We start from the raw sequence: 21,692 nt of genomic DNA on the forward strand, positions 1-21,692 counted from the left end.
TGTGAAGTATGCTTGAGTGAGCAAGAACTGAAGTTTTGCTTTTTACTCATTGGGTCCAACGAGTTGGGAAATATATTGACCCGAGTAAACCCGCTCCAGTAACAAAATCCAATCCTCACTGTATAACATACTTAAACTGGCTCCTGGACAAGTTATGAATGGTGAGACACACAGCACAGTTCACCGGCATGAGTCATTCACTGTCTTTAACAAATGGAAGAGGAAAAGACAGGAGGGTGAAAAAAGCTGCAGCAATGCAGCAGTGGTCTGTGGCTTTCTTGGACTTATTTTACTAAACTGTTCTGTGCAGGTAACAATGCAGAAATACTTCATTTAACAGCATGAGTAAACAGACTTCCTGACAACAAATTTCACATACATTACATACGGTAAACTCAGCAGAGAAAAACAAGCAACATACAAGTTGACTGAACGTTCCTTAAGATACCCTAAGTATGTTAATTTTGTCATCTGTATTAATTTTGTAATAGAGTTCCAATTGAAGATTGGAGAAGCATCTTTGTGATTCTCTGGCAAATCTTGTTATACAGCTGGTCATTTAAATTTGAACTATCCAGATATATATCTGTTTCAACGTTAAAACCATTATAAAGCAGCAATCATATCTCACCAGGGACAAATACAGAAGTTGCATAACCTCGATCACATCCTGCTTAATTTCCCCAGCGGCTCACATTACCTCCTTATTGTTTCACAAAGAGGGATCCTTGAGATTATTTTTCATCAACACATGTTTGCAAACAGGACCAGCAATGTAGTTTCATAGTACGCTATCACATTAATGCACCACCTTTGCTCAGCATCTAAGACAACCATTCTTATTCACTTATCCCAACCTCAATCCCACCCTCAACTCTGGATTTGCTTTTCAATGAAATGCTTCAAGTGGAACGCTTATTTCTCAGCAGCTCCTCTTATGCATACCTTTCTACTGGATTCTTTTTCTATTAGATGATTGTTAGAATAGTGGTTTTAATATCTATAAGAAAAACCAGAAGTACATAATACCGCATTTTAGTTTTGAGACTATCACCTCCAGTTTAGGGTTTTTTTTGTCTAATCAATTTTCTTGCCAGCTCTTGTTTCTTTTGCTGAAATTACGACTTTGGGCAAAGTTCCACTGGCTACACCAGATCAAGAAGCCATTGTCACCTTGTCAGAGTGTGTCTGCAGGCTATTGACTGTGCTCACTTTCTTCTCTCTTCACATTTAAACACACACAAAACGGCAACCATGTTTATTCCATGTTTTGCTCTGCTTCACAAACTCACGCAACATAGTGTAACACCTGCACTTCAGCTGGAGATCACTAAACCACTGGTAAAGATGTGTTACAGTTCAGATGTTACTCCTCATCACCACATTCTTAACTGATGAAAGTAATTCACTGCATTTCTTTAGTTTAGCTACAAGGTACTTGTCAACATTTTATCCAACGATTCATCTACAGTGAATCTTCTGTACTGTAAACATGGGATTTACACAAATTAAGTTGTACTGCGTATTCAACGTCTTGACTTGTCCATAATATCTAACACAAAACAATAATGTGTTCTTAAACTAACATATTCAATTTACTTAGTTTATAGTCAGTTTTTTGATGTTACATTTACATCATTTTCTATCCTCAGTACTTAAGGAGGTAATCTTTTTAATAATGATCCTCTTGAAAACAGGCTAGAGAACACCAATTATTGGCTCCTCGATCCCAATAACAGAACCAATACTTAAAACCCTTAAGCTGAACCATGTGATTAGTCAAAAGTTGGAATGGCTTTTCAGTACACACTACATAAAGTAACTATTTGCTCAACTCCCCAAGTTTAAACTGCTTATTTGTATCAGAGTCCACAAACAAATTAACTTCTATCAATTTTAATAATCACCCTATGATCTTCTGCTCAGAGTTGAAATAAATAAAAATTACAAATCATAAATATCAATTAAATGCAGGAACCCCAATCAAGCTGATGCTCCTCCATGATGAAGAAATATTAAGAGCTTCTAGAGGCTTGAGACATATAAACATTATAAACAAGCTTTGTGCAATTCTTAATATTTATTCCCTCTGAACTATACAACTAAGCAGAGTAAATTAGGGCTTTGCTATTGCATTCTTCCATCACATCTCAGGCCCACGTGATCTGGCATCGCAATGACATGGCTCCTTATGCACATGCTCAGTAACTACAGTCAGTGTATCAATATCGTTAACTGATTACTCCACTTACTTCACCCGCTTGCATTATATTTTTAATATGTTATCAGAAACAGTTTAAGCACAGGAAGGGAATAACTTATAAAGCCATGGATACGTACAATGCATTACTTTACAAGAGGAAATCAAAAGTAAAATCTGTGAATAATGATGGTAAAATAATTCATTGGTTCAGAGTTGTAGTTAAATTCTGTTTTATGTAGAAAGAACCTCATTGTTTTTTTTCCAGCCAGAGAAAACAAAGTTCCTTTTTAAAACATCTGAAATCTCATTTCATGGACTTCAAAGGTGGTCAAACATTTGCATTGCTATACCTTCTGCATTCCAAAGTTATTGCAAAACCTCCTCATGAACCTTTCCTTGAATGGGTATGAATGGGGGCCATTGGTAAACATCCAAACAATCACCTGGGTGTTCAGTTAGGTGGAGGCAAACTAACTGACATAATTTCATGGACCAGTGTCACTCTGGCTACGAAAGTAATTTGTCTAGATTACACATAGCCATGTAAGCCGTGTACCTGGAATTCATTACAGCACAGCTATATTTGGGTAAATTAGCAATTGGAGAAAGAGGGTCACATATCAAGCCAACTAAACCTATGAGTGTTTAAGTACTTGTGTTCTGTGCAGATCAGGACAAGCAAATGAAACCCTGAGGAAACAAGATTCCTATGTGGGTTTCTCTACCTCCAGACAACTTGAAAGTTTCAAATCCTATGTGCTTTTTTAAAAAACTCTTCAGATGCCCTAGAAAGTGATTTTTAAAAAGAAAAAGAGTTCAACACAGCAGCAGCTATCTTCAAAAGGATGGATGCATCGTTCATCCTTATCTTCAAACCTCCTCCATGCCAAACTCAGGGGGGCCACCATGTTTAACTCAAAGGCAACCAAGTCACTAACCTTCAGGAGTCTGTATACATTCGCTTTGCCTAATCTGTCCTTCCACCATGTTATTTATTTGTCTGCTTATGAACTTTAAAATCTATGTGCAAAAATTGGAGCTTTGTCATTTGTAGATTGATCAAGTGCAATAAATACTTTTTGTCTTGAGAAAATTGGTCTGTTTCTGTCTTTTATAGTTATAACAAGTGAACAGTTCACAGAATTAGAAAGCATATGATTTTTAAAAAATCTGCCACCCAATGAGTAGTGAGAAAAGAGGGGCACCATCGTATCTCTCCTCACCTGGTCATAAAAGTTATTTTTCATTCCACGATGAAAAACAGACTGAAATGCAAAATTTGTGAAAACGCAAAAATTTGGGCACTGCTTCCTTCCAACTCTGTTAATGATCCTTCCATATAGACATCAGGCAAGAATTAACTATATATAGAACAGACTTTTTATTGGCATTTGCTTTGTTTAGAAAGGGATATGGCTAATTCCTATTTGGGTCACAAAAGCTAAAATTTAGACCTATCAGTTCAGAGAACTACATCTGAATAATTCATCCGGATAATATGGTGAATACAGAGCTCTCGCTGCATAAATTCAAATACATGGAGGTTCTCATCATTCAAGAAAAATGAAACTCAACAGTGGAATTACAGAAATGTAGTAAAGCTCATCCATAGGACTAAACAAGAAAGTAGCCCGACTGTTTTGTTACACTGGCCGTGGACTCTCTTCAAGACAAAGGGTGAGGCCACCAGGATTCAACACTGGATGAAATCCACCGATTAAAATATAAACATTTCTGCATGACCTTCTAATGCATTAGGTTGTCATAATTAGAAAAGACTTTTTAGAATTGATGTCAAAATATCACTGCACCACATGAGAAGGGTATATTTGCTATCAACGGCATCTAAAATGATATTTTATGTGGCAGCCTAATCTGATTTTAGTTTGAATGTGAGCCGCAATGTCAATCATCAGCCAAACTCTCTCCTCGCATGAAATTCTCAGGCCATTTAACTCCCACAGACTTCATCATAAACCCATAGTTAGTATGCCAGCTTGCAGGAGATATCAATTTTCAGTCATCACAATCTGGTTACCACAGCAGCAAAAGATATCAGCAAACATAAGGGTGAATTGGGTAAACCGTGGACAGCTTTATCAAACAAGGGAGCGCTGCAACTAACAGTTCACTTTGTGATAACAGGTCCTCCCCAGCCTTACACAAACATCAATGTTCTTTCAAGATGGACAGCTCACAACAGCACCCGTATTAATTTACCAGCTGCTGAACTGATACCATGTAAATCAATGCTGTACCATCTTATCAAACAAACTGTAACAGCAGTGGAGCATTCAGAATCTGTGCACAATATCCAGGTCCCCTGTTAGTAGCAACTACGGTAAAAGAAAATGGATGGGGGACAATTCCCGTTTCCCAGGCAACAATTCTCTACTGAGAATGTTATAATTTACGGGTGCAGGTCACAGAACACATGAGGAGCCTTTAGGGTTTTTAAACTTTATGAAATCAGTCCTGTCACTAGGCCTCATGATATACATCAAAGTGTGTTTTGATAAATTCACTGCTTAATTTTTGAGTAAGGGGTAAATTCTGTGCAGTGCACTTTTGTAATAAATTCAGCCATTCCACACCTTGTTCAGTGATTTATTGCTTTTTGCCAGAAAGGCCTTTTTTTGTTAATTTTTGGCACCTTGATCATATTTGTGTTGTTAACATAATTCGTACAAAAGAGTCACAAAACCCAGATGATTATTCTTTCAAATCCTCAAAAACATATAGTGGCATGAATCTTTCAGATCTGATTCACATAGAATCTCATTCTAAGAGGTGCTGTGAATTCTTTGTTTGAAGTGGCCCTGGCTAAAGCCTGCATTCTGTGCAAATAAAACAAAGCTTTGGCACAATGCTAAAGATGCTACTAATCATTGGAGTGTTGCAGTACTGTACTTACATGAAGACTCCGTGCCGAACATGGCTGGTTCAGATGCTGCAAAAAGATGAGGCAGCTACACAGCAGGGGTCATGAGACTAGACAATGCAGCCCAAGCTCTGCGGCTGCCAGCTGCCTTGTTCAAGCCTGAAAGCTGATACAACACACAGCAGTCCTCAACAAAATACTGTTTGTGCTTCTCTTACAAGTGAAAGCCAAAAGCTTCTGCTGGAAATTCAACTGAAATGAAAGACCAAGTACTCTCTTGCCTTGCTGCAGTGAGTCTGAATGAAGAGCTGAACCCAGACACTGCGATACACAGTACAGCTCAGAGTAAGACAATAGCACAGGCTGCATACACTGTGTGACGTCAAAGGCACTTACTGCAAAGACTGATTCCTGTTAACCAGGACCAGCAGCAGAAAGAGAATGAATGGAAAACGAGATTCAGGAGAGAGACAGAGGAAAGAGAAAAAAATATATATCCTCCTCTGGGAAAATATATACCACTGGAGACCACTGATGTTTTGTATTTTAATCAGTCGTATCCAAGTACAAAATAATGAACTGTATGGGAACATGCAAATGAGTTTCTAAAATACAGAGAACATACAAGAAAACTGGAGGTGCTCTACAGTGTACGGTACAATCGTGCAATGTAAGGGTGTCAGCATCTCAAAAAATTCCTCGTCTTTTGTAAATCAGACCGACAGTACTTGACAATTCCGTAACACATTATTAAAATGGTTCGGCCTCTCTTCATTAAGATGCCTAAAGAAATGTTGTAACTTAGCAGAGATTGGTAAATAAATGCCTTGACCAGGCTGAAAAATAGTTTGAAACAATTAATAATGATCAATTAATGACGTAAGACTTAAGAATTTATCAATATAATTGCAGGTAACTAATACTGAACTGATATTGTGGAATAAATACCCAGAGCTTTGTTAAAAAGCAGCAAACTGAATAGAGAGAGGGTATTTAGTAGATGCACAGAATATAGTTTTTTAGAAAGCGTTACAAAAAAAGGCATATTGATGAAACTGAAAAGGAAAAAGGATAGAGATACAAGGAGTCCTCAGTTTAAGTCTCCATTTCAAAGTTGTTTTGATTTAACTTTGTTTTTTTATATGTCCTCTCACCTTATTTAAGTTGCCATTCCCGGTTACTTATTTCCTGATTGCAGTTGGCATCATTGAGCCTCTCATATCATTGCATCATCAACGAGGCTTCCTGGTGGTGCTGCTAGAGTTGGCACCATTATGTCTTTATCCAGTCAAACAGCATTATTATTTTTAATAGTTTCTGCTCAGGTACTGAAGTAAACTTTTTTAAAAAATATTTCTCTGCCTTTTCAATCTGTACTGCTGCAACTTGATCTCTTTAACCAAATTCTCTGGTGTATTGGATTCTACAGCAGTTCACCTGTGTAGATATAGTTGAGGAACTTGTCCTGTACCTATACCGTGAGTTTTATTAAAGACTTCTCTGCAAGCAGGAAACCTGCTTTCTTCACTGAAGCTTTCCTTGTTTTGTTTTGCAAGTTTATTTCAGCTAGCAATGCATTGTGCTGCACATAGATGAAGGGCTCATGCCTGAAACATCAATTTTCCTGCTCCTCAGATGCTGCCTGACTGGCTGTGCTTTTCCAGCACCACACTCTCAACTCTGAACTCCAGCATCTGCAGTTCTCACTTTCTCCATAGTGTTGCACATGTATGGCACAGTGTTTAAACTTTTACACATGCTTTCTGGGCAAAACTTGTCCTCAGGAACTCAACTCTGGCTTTAACATTAATTACTATGGGAAACCATGCCTCACTTAAAGTTGTTTCATTTAAAGTTGTGATTTTCAGAAATGCAACCCTGACTTTAAGTGAGGGCCCTCTGTACTCAGTAGACAGGTCAGAAACAACATTGGTAAATGAGTGTGTGTTGTCACATTGGAGAAAAGTTGGCAGTGACGAAATTGAGGAGCTATTACTGCGTGGATTTTTGTTCTAAAGTCTTAAAACTTGCCTCTATCACAAAAGGAAGGGGTTTGATAAACAGTAAGAAGAATGGTCAAATACTGTAGGAGAAAAAGAGGAGCAAGTTGCAAACAAGTATTCACTTAATGTGGATAAGTATACATTGACACATTTTGAGTGTGGAAAGATCAAAATAGATTGGAGTATACTCTCAACTGAAAGAGGCTAAAGAGTTAATACAAACATCATGGCAGAGCCTTGGGTGGTGGTGGTGGTGGTGATGGTGGGGTTGGGGGGGGGGGGGGGGGTTCAGGCTCAGAATGTGTAAATATCCAGTGCTCAATCAAGGTGATCTTCACGATCACCATAGTATCATCCTCACACACTGCTCAATGCACTTCATCACCATCACTCACCCATCAACAATCTGTAGCAATCAGCACTCATGGCTATCATACAGATATTCCACTTCACCCTCACAGAGTTTAAGTCTCATAACCACAGTTTACAGTCTTCACATAGTTCCAACTATTCAACCAAGTCAATCTTATTAAACACACTGCATATTGCATCATATTGCAATATAAACACTGGCACTCTTCCCTTGCTCTTGCAGGTCAAAGTGGCTCATATCAAGTTGAAGCAGTAGAGGAATACCCAGGGAAGATATCATTCTAGTCCATTGGAAAAGATAGTGTTTGATTTATTGGCTGAAACCATGGTGAGGGGTGATGCTGAAAACATCCAGTTGATGATACATTTCCTCTTATGCATTTTCTCAAATCTCATTTCACCGTCATCCTGCAATTTGATACATGATGAACAAGTTGCCGATGGTCCAATCATGCAATTCTTTCCATACCCTTTCCACATTTGTATTTCTAGGTACTTGAGACCTGTCACTTGACCATCAAGTTCAGCCTCACCATGAAGGCCACAGATTGCCTCACAAAGAAACGTTGTCACTCAATGCGATATTCGCAGACACTGTGCATACTGTAGATGGTAATATAGAAACAGGATCTACATGTAGGAGTCACCAAGCAACAGTGAGCTGATATGGGCAAGAACGGCACATGTCCAGCTCCCTGGCAGTGAGGTTACATGCAACATCTACTGCAAAGTATGCAGATAAGGTTTTCAATTGAGTAGTGGTGTGCAAGAAAAGGTTGATGGGCACACAGAGATGCTTAATGCATTGGCTAGTGTGCCACATAACCTGGTGAAAGTGAGCACTGCAGATGCTGGAGATTAGAGTCAAGATTAGAGTGGTGCTGGAAAAGCAGGTCAGGAAGCATCCAAGAAGCAAGGAAATCAATGTTTTGGGCAAAAGCCTCTATCCAGCACCACGCTAATCTTGCCACATAACCTGTTTTCACATACAGTGTGGAAGAGACCAACTGCAACTAGGCTCAGGGCTTCTGACATCCTGGCCTCCTCTTTTACCTTCATTAGGCTCAGTCTCTACTACTCCCACTGGATTAATAAGACAGCAAGCTCAAGTGTCCAATTCTGAATAGCAGCTGCTTCTGATTCCACTGACTCAATGTTTCTTGACTTCCTGTTTTAGTTTTTTAATACTTTAAGAAACTATATTTTTTAAACTATTTAGAATAAATTCCTAAGGTAACAAGAAACTTGACAGACAATGGTGACACCGAAAGAGAGGATATGGGGTCAAAAAGAGAGGGAACTGAGTCAACAAGAACAGGATGTGGTCACAGAAAGGAGAGGTCATGACAGAGGGAGAATGAGAAGTACATGCTTTTAGAATATCACACTCACATAAAAGACACAGATCCATGCACTACTGTAACCTACTATCAAAAACATTTCCAATGAGAATTCTAATGATACAACATAAATGCTTATTTGAAACCCTAAGCAGTCACACCACTAGGTGGCACTGAATTGTCTTTTTTGCGCACAAATTACTCAGAGCTTTCTGAAAGACTTTTCTTCATCACACATTTTCCTTGGCATTTGAAATTTCAAATGTTCAAATGAAGGGATTAAACTAAACATGAAACTGATATCCACTGAACTGTGTTTTTTAATACACTGGTGACGTTTTTTACATCAAGAGTCTCTCAAAAGAATATGCTTGGATCCATTTTTAAACTCAATTACGGGACCAGAGGATTGGTGGCTAAGCCAGTATTTATTTCCCATCTGTAAGTTCTCTTGAGAAGAGGGGGGTGAGTCGATTCCCTAGACCACTTCAATCCATATGTCGTTGGTAAATCCACACTGCCGTAAGAAAGGGCGTTCCAGGATTTTAACCCAGCGACAATGAAGGAAAGTCAATGTCAGGATGATGGGTGGCTTACATTGACATGGTGATGGTGTTCCTATGAATCTGTTGTCTTCTCCATCTAACTGACAGAGGGTGTGCGTTTAGGTGGTGCAACAAAATGAACTCTGGTAAGCTGCTGCCATGCATCTAGCATTTGGTACACATTATTGCCAATGTAGGTCAGTTTGTTGAGCATCTGATCAAGCCAACTGCTTTGTCCTTGATGGCTTTGTGATTCTTGGCTTTTGTTGGAGCTATACTCATCCAACCAAGTGGAAAATATTTTAATACGCTTTTGCTTTGTAGACAGGACTTGTCGAGTCTGATTCACAGACTTACAGTCATAGAGTCATACAGCAATCCATGCCCCATATAGTCCCAAACTAAACTAGTCCCACTTGCTTGCTCCTGGCCCATTTGTCTCCGAAACTTTCCTATTCATATACTTATCCAAATGTCTTTCAAGGAGATCCTTCCACATGCGAACTATAAGACAAAGGACCAGAAATTAGGCCGGTCAGACCAGTGGGTCTGCTCCACCATTCAGCCATGGCAAATAAGTTTCTCAACCCCATTCTCTCACTTCCCCCCCATAACCCTTGATCCCCCTCATATCCAAGAACCTATCGAACTCAGGTCTTAAATACACTCAATGACCTGGCCTTCTGTGACAATCAATTCCATAGATTTGTCACTCTCTGGCTGAAGAAGTTTCTCCTTATCTGTGTTCTAAAAGGTCTTCAACTTTACTCGAAGGCTATCGCCCTCAGGTCTTAGTTTCTCCTACCAATGGAAACATCTTCCCAACATCTATTCTGTCCAGGCCATTCAGTATTCTGTATGTTTCAATTAGATCCTCCCTTCATCCTTCTAAACTTCAGCGGGTATAAACCTAGAGTCCTCAAATGTTCCTCATATGTTAAGCTTTTCATTCCTGGGACCATTCTCGCGAACCTCCTCTGAACACGGTCCAGGGCCAGCACATCCTCCTGAGATATGAGACCTAAAACTGTGCACAATATTCCAAATGTGGTCTGACCAGAGCTTTATAGAGCCTCAGAAGTATATCCCTGCTTTTCTATTCAAGTCCTCTAAATTTGTCCGTCATGTCTTTTTTAACCCTCTCTCCTCTCATGCAAAAAATGTGCTCCCTAGCCTTGAAATCCCCCAGAGTCTAGTTTAGAGTGGTGCGGGTCCCCAATCCTAGGGAAAAGACAACTACCGTTATCCCTACCTACACACTTCATGATCTTACAAACTTCTATAAGGTCATCACCTCTCAACCTCCTACACTCCAGTGAAAAAAGTCCACTGTGGGCGGCACGGTGGCACAGTGATTAGCACTGCTGCCTCACAGCGCCAGAGGCCAGGGTTCAATTCCCGACTCAGGCGACTGACTGTGTGGAGTTTGCACATTCTCCCCGTGTCTGCGTGGGTTTCCTCCGGTTTTCTCCCACAGTCCAAAGATGTGCAGGTCAGGTGAATTGGCCATTCTAAGATTAAAAAATGAGGTCTGCAGATGCTGGAGATCACAGCTGCAAATGTGTTGCTGGTCAAAGCACAGCAGGTTAGGCAGCATCTCAGGAATAGAGAATTCGACGTTTCGAGCATAAGCCCTTCATCAGGAATAAGAGAGAGAGAGCCAAGCCGGCTGAGATAAAAGGTAGGGAGGAGGGACTAGGGGGAGGGGCGATGGAGGTGGGATAGGTGGAAGGAGGTCAAGGTGAGGGTGATAGGCCGGAGTGGGGTGGGGGCGGAGAGGTCAGGAAGAGGATTGCAGGTTAGGAGGGCGGTGCTGAGTTGAGGGAACCGACTGAGACAAGGTGGGGGGAGGGGAAATGAGGAAGCTGGAGAAATCTGAATTCATACCTTGTGGTTGGAGGGTTCCCAGGCGGAAGATGAGGCGCTCCTCCTCCAGCCGTCGTGTAGTTGTGTTCTGCCGGTGGAGGAGTCCAAGGACCTGCATGTCCTCGGTGGAGTGGGAGGGGGAGTTAAAGTGTTGAGCCACGGGGTGATTGGGTTGGTTGGTTCGGGCGGCCCAGAGGTGTTCTCTGAAGCGTTCCGCAAGTAAGCGGCCTGTCTCACCAATATAGAGGAGGCCACATCGGGTGCAGCGGATGCAATAGATGATGTGTGTGGAGGTACAGGTGAACTTGTGGCGGATATGGAAGGATCCCTTGGGGCCTTGGAGGGAAGTGAGTGTGGAGGTGTGGGCGCAAGTTTTACATTTCCTGCGGTTGCAGGGGAAGGTGCCGGGGGTGGAGGTTGGGTTGGTGGGGGGTGTGGATCTGACAAGGGAGTCACGAAGGGAGTGGTCCTTGCGGAACGCTGATAGGGGAGGGGAGGGAAATATATCCTTGGTGGTGGGGTCCGTTTGGAGGTGGCGGAAATGGCGGCGGATAATACGTTGTATGCGCAGGTTGGTGGGGTGGTAGGTGAGAACCAGTGGGGTTCTGTCTTGGTGGCGGTTGGAGGAGCGGGGCTCAAGGGCGGAGGAGCGGGAAGTGGAGGAGATGCGGTGGAGGGCATCGTCGATCACGTCTGGGGGGAATCTGCGGTCCTTGAAGAAGGAGGCCATCTGGGTTGTGCGGTGTTGGAATTGGTCCTCCTGGGAGCAGATGCGGCGGAGACGAAGGAATTGGGAATATGGGATGGCGTTTTTACAGGGGGCAGGGTGGGAGGAGGTGTAGTCCAGGTAGCTGTGGGAGTCAGTCGGTTTATAATAGATGTCTGTGTTGAGTCGGTCGCCCGAGATAGAAATGGAAAGGTCTAGGAAGGGGAGGGAGGAGTCTGAGACAGTCCAGGTGAATTTCAGGTCGGGATGGAAGGTGTTAGTAAAGTTGATGAACTGTTCAACCTCCTCGTGGGAGCACGAGGCAGCGCCGATACAGTCATCGATGTAGCGGAGGAAAAGGTGGGGGGTGGTGCCAGTGTAGTTGCGGAAGATTCTGAGACAGTCCAGGTGAATTTCAGGTCGGGATGTCTGAGACAGTCCAGGTGAATTTCAGGTCGGGATGTCTGAGACAGTCCAGGTGAATTTCAGGTCGGGATGTCTGAGACAGTCCAGGTGAATTTCAGGTCGGGATGTCTGAGACAGTCCAGGTGAATTTCAGGTCGGGATGTCTGAGACAGTCCAGGTGAATTTCAGGTCGGGATGTCTGAGACAGTCCAGGTGAATTTCAGGTCGGGATGTCTGAGACAGTCCAGGTGAATTTCAGGTCGGGATGTCTGAGACAGTCCAGGTGAATTTCAGGTCGGGATGTCTGAGACAGTCCAGGTGAATTTCTAGGAATGGGTGGGGTGTGCTTCGGCGGGTCAGTGTGGACTTGTTGGGCCGAAGGGCCTGTTTCCACACTGTAAGTAATCTAATTTTTTAAAAATCTAATCTAATTCTTTATAAATCAGACCTTCCATATCCAGCAACATCCTAGTAAATCTCTTTTGAACACACTCTAGCTTAATAATATCCTTTCTCTAACTAAGTGACCAGTACTGGATACAGTATTCCAGAAGAGGCCTCATCAATGTCATGTAAAACCTCAACATGACTTCTGAAATCTCTGATTCGTCCTTGTAGCACAGTATTTATACAGCTAGTCCATTTCAGTTTCTGGTCAATGGTAACTCCCAGGATGTTACTGAGGTGGGGGTGAGGGGGCATGTGATGGGATTCAGCAATGGTGATGCTAAGTGTCATGAGGTGATGGAAAGATTCTCTCTTGTTGAAGATGGTCATTGACTAGCATGTATGTGATGCAAATTCTACTTGCCTCTTGTCCAAGCTTGAATGCAGTCCACATGCTGCTATATTTATGCATAATTGCCTCAGTATCTGAGATGGTGCTTGAATGGTACTGAACGATATGCAATCTTCAGGGAATATCCCAATTTTTAACCTTATGATGGAAGAAATGTCATTGATGAAGCAACTAAAGATGTTTGGGACTAGGACACTAACTCGAGTTTGGCCTCTAATAACCATAACCATCTGCTTTTATGTGGTATGACACCAACCAGTGAATGTCATGGATACAGGATAATTTTAAGAGAAAATTGCATTACCAGTAAATCATCATTCTCTTTCACTTATTATTCTCTGGAAGTTGCTGAGGATTTTCGAAAGTAATTGTTCAATAATCTTCATTTGACTGGAATTTACAGACGGGGTAGAAAAGCAATAGCACTCACTGTTGAACTAAAAAAAACCTGTCCATGAAGACTCAACATTCTTAACAAATTTCAACAAACTACATCTGTAGTTTACAACTCACATCAAGTCAAGACATGAGGTCATCTAATATCAGCAATGTCAACAAACAGTGTAATCAGCCAATCACGTTGAAGTATTCCCATAAACTGCAAACCAGGAAGTTAAAAACATGTTATCCTTCAATTTACAGATGGAGAAAAAAGGTTACGGCTTGATTCAGATCAAAGCTAAAAATATCAAACAGATACAAACTTTTCTTGAAATAATTTGCTTTCTTTATTATAATGAAGCAATTTAACATTCTACAAATTTTAATTTAGCTTTCTAAGCCACTGAGATTGGTTAAAAGTAATGATAAGCTTAGTACAGCGTTAAAACCCCAGTAGCTCCTCTTTCATCAAGATGAGTCCTTTCATTGGTTTTTATACCAAGATATACAGAATAAAAGTGAAATTCTCATCAACTCTCTGATTACTTAGAACACAATAACAAGGTTGGGAGCAGGAGTAAGCTGTATGGTCTGTTGAACCAGCTCTGCCATTGAAAATGATCATGATTAATAGAGGACTGCAAATGTACTTTCCTGCCTGCTTCCACATCTCACGATTCCCTGGAAGTCCAAAAGTCTTGTCTCTGTGATAAAGAATTCCAAAAATTCATAAGCCTTTGTTTGAAGTCTCCTCTGTCTGACCCTAAATGATCAATTCCCTTTCCTGTCTGAGACTGTGCCTATTCCATTCCAGATTCCCCACTGTGGGTCCCCAGAAAGTGCACTCTCTGAAAAACTGCATACTCACTGACAGCAATTTCTTCATTTTATTCAGCAAGTGTGTAAAGTTCCTGAAGGTGCTATCAGTCTCGCTAGAAAAGTGATCACGCATGCTGATGGTTTCATTGCCATTACCACCACAAAATCAGGCTTTAAATTCCAGTGCCATGAACTATTTAACACAAACTTGGTCACAAACTTAAATTCTTAAAAGCCTTATTTGCTAACTGAAAATTAACTGTAAAACCCAACAACTCTGACAAAAAATTGACAACAGTTCCTTTCAATTTACAGACTGTAAATTTAGTTTACCCTTATTCCTTGAATGTAACCTTTATCTAATTAAAAAAAAGTTACTCAATTCCTCGATCTAACCAGAATTTCAGCCCTCTGCGTCAGTCCGAGTCACAGTTATGAAGCAAGCGTATTGTATCTGTGGCAGCACCACAAGCTATCTGGGGAATGGGGTCAAGAAATTGTATTGAAAACTAATCAGCCATCCATCTGTTATAGGACACTTTGTGAGACAGCTACAGTGCTTTCATTACCAAGGCTGTTAGGTTTCAGAATATTAGTAGTTCTCTTGGCTATAGGACATTATAGTCAGGAACATTATCTAAGTAGAAACTTAATTTTATTTAACGATAATGAAATTTAATGATGTATATCCAAACAAACCCCTCTATTAAATATTCGAGTAATGGGGGGGGGTATTTAATCAGCGATACTCTAGAAAAAATATTGTTAGAAATATCTGAGAAAGAAGTCTAGTTTGTACTATTATCATACTAACCCCACCCTTTCTGCACGTGGAGTCTATGCAGCTTCCTTCCTCTTCACGGGGCAGCACGTTGGCTCAGTGGTTAGCACTGCTGCCTCACAGCGCCATGGATCCAGGTTCTATTCCAGTGTCAGGCAACTGTCTGTGTGGAGTTTGCACATTCTCCCCGTGTCTGCATGGATTTCATCCCACAATTGTGGGCGGCACGGTGGCACAGTGGTTAGCACTGCTGCCTCACAGCGCCTGAGACCCGGGTTCAATTCCCGACTCAGGCGACTGACTGTGTGGAGTTTGCACATTCTCCCCGTGTCTGCGTGGGTTTCCTCCGGGTGCTCCGGTTTCCTCCCACAATCACAAAGATGTGCAGGTCAGGTGAATTGGCCATGCTAAATTGCCCGTAGTGTTAGGTAAGGGGTAAATGTAGGGTTATGGGTGGGTTGCGCTTCGGCAGGTCGGTGTGGACTTGTTGGGCCGAAGGGCCTGTTTCCACACTGTAAGTAATCTAATCTAATCTAATTCAAAGATGTGCAGGTTAGGTGAATTGGCCATGCCAAATTGCCCATAATGTTCGGTACCTTAGTCAGGGGTAAATGTAGGGGAATAGGTCTGGGTCAATTGCTCTTCGGAGGATCAGTGTGGACTTGTTGGGCTGAAGGGCCTGTTTCCATACTGTAGGAAATCTAATCTAATTCTGAAGAATCTTGCTCTTGGGCTATACAGTGTATCTGGTACCTTGACAATTCTAAATTCTTACACCAGAGATCTTAATGGATGCTGTTTCTGGAAATCAAATTTCTCTCAAGTGTTTTCAAGTATATTTATTCACTTACTGGAGGTCTACTTCATGACATTGGTTACCTATATTAATATGGAATCTTGGACTAGAAACACCTCAAACTCCTCAAACACTTGAAATATATGTGTGCGTTAAAATGTAGGTTTAATTGGAGATAATCTTGTTACAATAACTAATCAGCTATGCATCAGGGGGACATGATAGCTCAATGGTCAGCACTGCTGCCTCATTGCGCCAAGGACCCAGGTTTGTTTCCACCTTGCATGACTGTGTGGAGTTTGCACACTCTCCCCATGTCTGCATGTGCTGTTCTGGTTTCCTCCCACAGTCCAAAGATGTACAGGTTAGGTGGATTGGCCATACTGGGCATGGAATGTGGAGGTTAAGTGAATTAGCCTTAGAAAATGCAGAGTTATAGGGATAGGGTGAGGGGGTGCATCTGGGTGGAATGTTCTTCGGAGGTTCGGTGTGGACTGAAAGGGCTGAATGGCTACTTCCACACTGTAGAGATTCTATAATTAAAATTCTTTACACCTAACCTCTGGCTTAATTGTAACACAAGACAGTAACTCCACCATATCTGTTCCAGTGTTGAGAGCTCTCTGAGAACTTGATGTCACTAATTAACTTCCTTAATGTTCAAATGTAATTATGTGCCCATTTTCTTTACCACAACTTAGTTATGTAGCACCTTAAACATAGAATTCATCTCAAATGTATTAGCAGGAGAGTTACAAGATAAAGCAATATCAATGTTTCATTTCAGTTTAGTTTAGGTTGCAGTGTTAAATATGGTTATTTGGAATTAGTCCCAATTTAAGTCCCTTTCATATGTAAATAAAGACTGAAAGGTAAACTGATAAAAAGCCTCTAAAATTATGAAAGGATTGGATAAGGGTAGAAATAGCAAAAATGACTGAAAATTATATTAATAAGTGATGCCCTTTGTGGTTTATTATATGTTAGCCTACATAACATATTCTGCAGAGACTTAAGTTTTTATTGTGACAACTGTTTTAAATAAACTTCAAAATAATAACTATTTATAAAGCTTTAATATCATAGACTAACACAAATTTCTGCATTCTGTGTGCTTGATGTTACTATACTTAGCATGAACTGTCATGAGGACATTAGAATCAAATGCAACAGACTTGTCATCCTGCAATAGGCACAATCCAAGGCTTTTTGGTGAGCTTGGCAGGATTATAATACTGAAATATGCACTTACTGGAACTCAGCAATGAAATATTCCTTAAGTTTGTCCAGAAATGCCTTTCAGAAAGATTTGATGAAGCAACGATGAGTTCCATAAGCCTTTTGTAGCGTTGGTTTCTGTGAAATCACAGTCCATACCTCTGTCTCAGCATCTGCCTCCAACTTGGCTGATTATTTCAAACAACATAGCGATGTGACATGAACTTAAGCCATTGTATCCTGAAATTTGCTCAAACATTAAGCTGATCTTCTAAAATTGGAACAATTTTTTCAGGATCGTTGCAATCATTGTCAGAATTACCACAGACATTTACTCTTCTCAACGCGTCAGTATAAAAGCAAGATGGTGCTTGACTGCGTGTTGTTCTTTGTCAGTTATGTGCAGAACTTTCAAGATTGTTTAAATACTCGAACAACTTAAATTCAAAGAGAATGTCAATAATGTGCCAATCTAAATTCAAGTATTTGCCCTCCATTTCTCCTCCTATTTCTTTGCTTTCTCCTGGAAGAAGGTTGCAATGCAATGCTGATTTACATGTTTACCTCTGTCTTTTATTTTTGTCCTTTCATTTGCCTTCCCTTCTGTTTGTCCCAGTTACTGCACGTTAGAAACAAATATGCTTTTTTGCCAGTATTTAGGGCGGCACGGTGGCACAGTGGTTAGCACTGCTGCCTCACAGCGCCTGTAGACCCGGGTTCAATTCCCGACTCAGGCGACTGACTGTGTGGAGTTTGCACGTTCTCCCCGTGTCTGCGTGGGTTTCCTCCGGGTGCTCCGGTTTCCTCCCACAGTCCAAAGATGTGCGGGCCAGGTGAATTGGCCAAGCTAAATTGCCCGTAGTGTTAGGTAAGGGGTAAATGTAGGGGTGTGGGTGGGTTGCGCTTCGGCGGGTCGGTGTGGACTTGTTGGGCCGAAGGGCCTGTTTCCACACTGTAAGTCTAATCTAATCTAGTCTAATCTAATCTAATCTAATTTCACAATTACCACAGTGCTATCACCTTTTCAGCCTTTAGTATCTACTTACTGACAGTAGTTTGCCATTTTGAGTTTTGTTAGTGTTTACTTCCTGCTGCCATGTTGTAATTTGTAGTTTACTGAAAGGTAGTCTGTATAACACATACCACAGATCATCAAGGTCTGTTGAGTTACCTATCTTTAAATTTATTTTCAACAATAACTGTTTATAAAGGTCCAACATCATAGATTTACACACAGTAGGGGTTCCATCCTTACTACTGTTACTCTATATTACACGCAACTGACTGATTACACGAACTATCTACACAGAGTGAGAGACTGTAGGCAATGCAGGTACGTTTCAACTAGAATGACATGCAATATAATGTAATTGTCTTTAAGGGGCAGGCCTACTTAGTTTGAAATCAATACCATAATGCAATGGGGCGAAGATACAAGAAAAGCTAAACATAGTTGCCAAACCCAGCAACATCAATGATTCTGCTGAAAGTAACCTCGCTATCATTGTTTTACATTTACTTCTCATCCAGTAGCCAATCAAAATGTCTTGTAAGGAATGGGAGGAATCTGCAGGTTCACCTAAGCAAAGTCTGAGAAGGGGAAAGCTGGTGATTACAGATGACTTGAAAGAGACATCAATCATAGAGTCACAGAGATGTACATCATGGAAACAGACACTTCAGTCCAACTCATCCATGCCAACCAGATATCCTAAATGGGATTAATTTAGTCCTATTTACCAGCCCTTGGCCCATATCCCTCTAAACTCTTCCTATTCATATACGCATCTAGATGCCTTTTAAATATTGTAATTGTACCAGCCTCTACCACTCCCTTTGTTAGCACATTCCACAAACATATCACCCTTTGTGTGAAAATGTTGCCCCTTAGGTCTCTTTTAAATCTTTTCCCTCTCAACCTAAACCAATGGCTTCTACTTCTGGACTCCCCAACCTAAGGTGAAAGAGAGAAGAGAAAGAGATGGAGATGGAGTTTGCAAGGAGAGACAAGCAGGTGTTAGGGAAGGACATCTGTTCTTCCTGGCCTACAACAATTGCTGAAAATGGCACTTACCTTGTGGAGCCAGGAACAGTAAACCTTTCACTGTTCAGTTTCCCAATCTTATGAAAGGGTTCCAATTTAGTGGCAGATAATTAGGTACTGATAATGTCAATGGGCTAGCAAACTTTGGGAGCATGGATTCAAATCCCACATTAGCAATTGATGGAAGTTAAACTGAATTAATAATTCTGGACTTCAAAACTAGTCTCAATGTTGGTGATCGCAAAGCCAATTTCAATAGTTGTAAAAAATATTTGGTTAATTAATGTAAACTTGGGAAGCAAATTTGCCAACCTTTGCTGGTCTGGCCTATCGGAGGTTTTGGATTCAATGTGGTTGATTCTTAACAGCCCTCTTTAGTTGTATGGTAACACAACCAGTTCAGTAGCAATTAGGGATGGTCAGCAAATTTTGGCCCATGCCGCAATAAAAGAATAAATTAAAGAAAATATTCCATTGTGTAGTCTGGCATGTTACTTAACTATTTCAACCTCACTACAATACCTGCCAACATGAAACAAGGGAGAGCGCATGCACACTGCATTGTGAATGTATTCCCCAGAATTAACTCATTAACATTTCCTCATCTGCCCCTACACATGTTTTGCTTAATACTGAGGCTAGTATTTCCACTTATGGGGAGTTTGAGAATGTCATTTATTTACTTCCCAGTCACTAATAAATGTAATAAGGAATTCAGAAGAAATTTCTGCACTCAGGCAGTGATGAGAAGGTGGAACTTGCCACCACATGAGTGTTTGAGGAGAATTGCATAGATGTATTTAAGGGGAATCGGGATAAGCACATGTGGGAGAAAGTCATAGATGGATACATTGATTGGGTTTGATGAAGTAAGGTCAGAGGAGGATTGTGTGGAACATAAATACCAGCATAGAGCTGTGATTTAAATTCTATTTAGTAATTCATAATAATTTGTGTACAAATTCTATAATGACGACATCAGATAGAGAAATGACCAATTATGTGATTCTCCATCTGCCATTTTAACTCAGGCATTGAGCAATGTTAAGCATCATATTTTACAAAATGTAATATCTAGATTTTAACTGTAGGTATTAACATTGCTTATTGGGAAAACAAAACTGAATAAGGTTAAATTTAAATGTTTATGAACTGTACTGATATCTATGCATATACTGCCTGTGCAGTACATCCACCTGCACAGTCCTTCAGTATAGGATTTTATGTTGGCAGCCATTCCAATTCCAAACACACTTTCCCAACATATACTGTGTTCTTATTCATAAGGGTCTTTGTTGGCCACAATCCCAATTTCTCTACAAACCTAATGTTTCATCTAAAACATGCACACAGCCACAAACGTACAAATATAATGGCACATGATGTTTTCCTTTATTGGTCAGAGTATTGAGTACAGGAGTTGGGAGGTCATGTTGTGGCTGTACAGGACATTGGTTAGACCACTGTTGGAATATTGCATGCAATTCCGGTCTCCTTCTATCAGAAGGATGTTGTGAAACTTAAAAGGATTCAGAAAAGATTTACAAGGATGTTGACAGGGTTGGAGGATCTGAGCTACAGGGAGAGGCTGAACAGGCTGGGGCAGTTTTCCCTGGAGCATCGGAGGCTGAGGGGTGACCTTATAGAGGTTTACCAAATTATGAGGGGCATGGATAGGATAAATAGACAAAGTCTTTTTCCTGGGATCGGGGAGTCCAGAACTAGAGGGCAGAGGTGTAGGGTGAGAGGGGAAAGATGTAAAAGAGACCTAAGGGGCAACCTTTTCACACAGAGGGTGGTACGTGTATGGAATGAGCTGCCAGAGGATGTGGTGGAGGCCGGTACAATTGCAACATTTAAGAGGCATTTGGATAGATATACGAATAGGAAGAGTTTGGAGGGATTTGGGCCTAATTGGGTTGGGATGTCTGGTCGGCGTGGACTGGTTGGACCGAAGGGTCTGTTTCCATGCTGTATATCTCTATGACTCTATGTAACATCTCAAAGCTGGCAGGAAAGAAATACTAAGGAGCATGTGATGGAGTGGCGGTCTCTGGGTGGCTCTTTGGCTGTGTGACAAATACCACCTCAGTGACACACCTAATGACTATATCACAGTTAGTGCCCCATTATCTAACTGCTGAAGCTTCATTTGTGCTCATTTCTGGCAATATTCATAAAATAGACAGTCAAACACTTAAAAACAAATTAAAAATCCAGGCAATGCTGTCACTGTGAATTTCTGAAAGCTGTGGGTTTTGTTGTTTGGCTTACTGAAACACAATACAATATTGAGCCTTGTATAGGAGCAAATTAGTGTAAATGCTGGAATCTGTACTGGTGTTCTGATGAAGAGTCATCCAGACTTGAAACATTAGCTTGCTCTCTCTCCACAGATGCAGCTTTACCCACTGTAATTTCCACCATTTTGTTTGCAGTACTGTGCCTTGTTTACTATAACTCTGTGACTGCAAATCAAGTATTAAGATACTTTAATCTACACTTTGGAGAATAAAATCAAAATATTGAGCAA

General features: G+C 41.0%; 1 protein-coding gene across 13 annotated transcripts in view; it reads right to left on the reverse strand.

Moving 5' to 3' along the window:
- Positions 1–21,692, reverse strand: part of LOC132824688 (suppressor of tumorigenicity 7 protein homolog) — a 200,637-nt gene that overhangs the window by 132,885 nt on the left and 46,060 nt on the right. For 2 of the 13 annotated variants that reach the window (XM_060839348.1, XM_060839352.1), the window contains exon 1: positions 5,118–5,169. The exons of 10 other annotated variants lie outside the window; for them this stretch is intronic. In XM_060839348.1, the coding sequence (XP_060695331.1) occupies positions 5,118–5,139 (22 nt within the window). In that variant the 5' untranslated portion in view covers positions 5,140–5,169. Of the gene's footprint in view, positions 1–5,117; positions 5,170–21,692 lie in introns of those variants that run through there. One more of the 13 variants, XM_060839353.1, reaches the window with a different exon arrangement.

This window comes from Hemiscyllium ocellatum, chromosome 19 (assembly GCF_020745735.1).
Source record: "Hemiscyllium ocellatum isolate sHemOce1 chromosome 19, sHemOce1.pat.X.cur, whole genome shotgun sequence".
Taxonomy (NCBI): Eukaryota; Metazoa; Chordata; class Chondrichthyes; order Orectolobiformes; family Hemiscylliidae; genus Hemiscyllium; species Hemiscyllium ocellatum.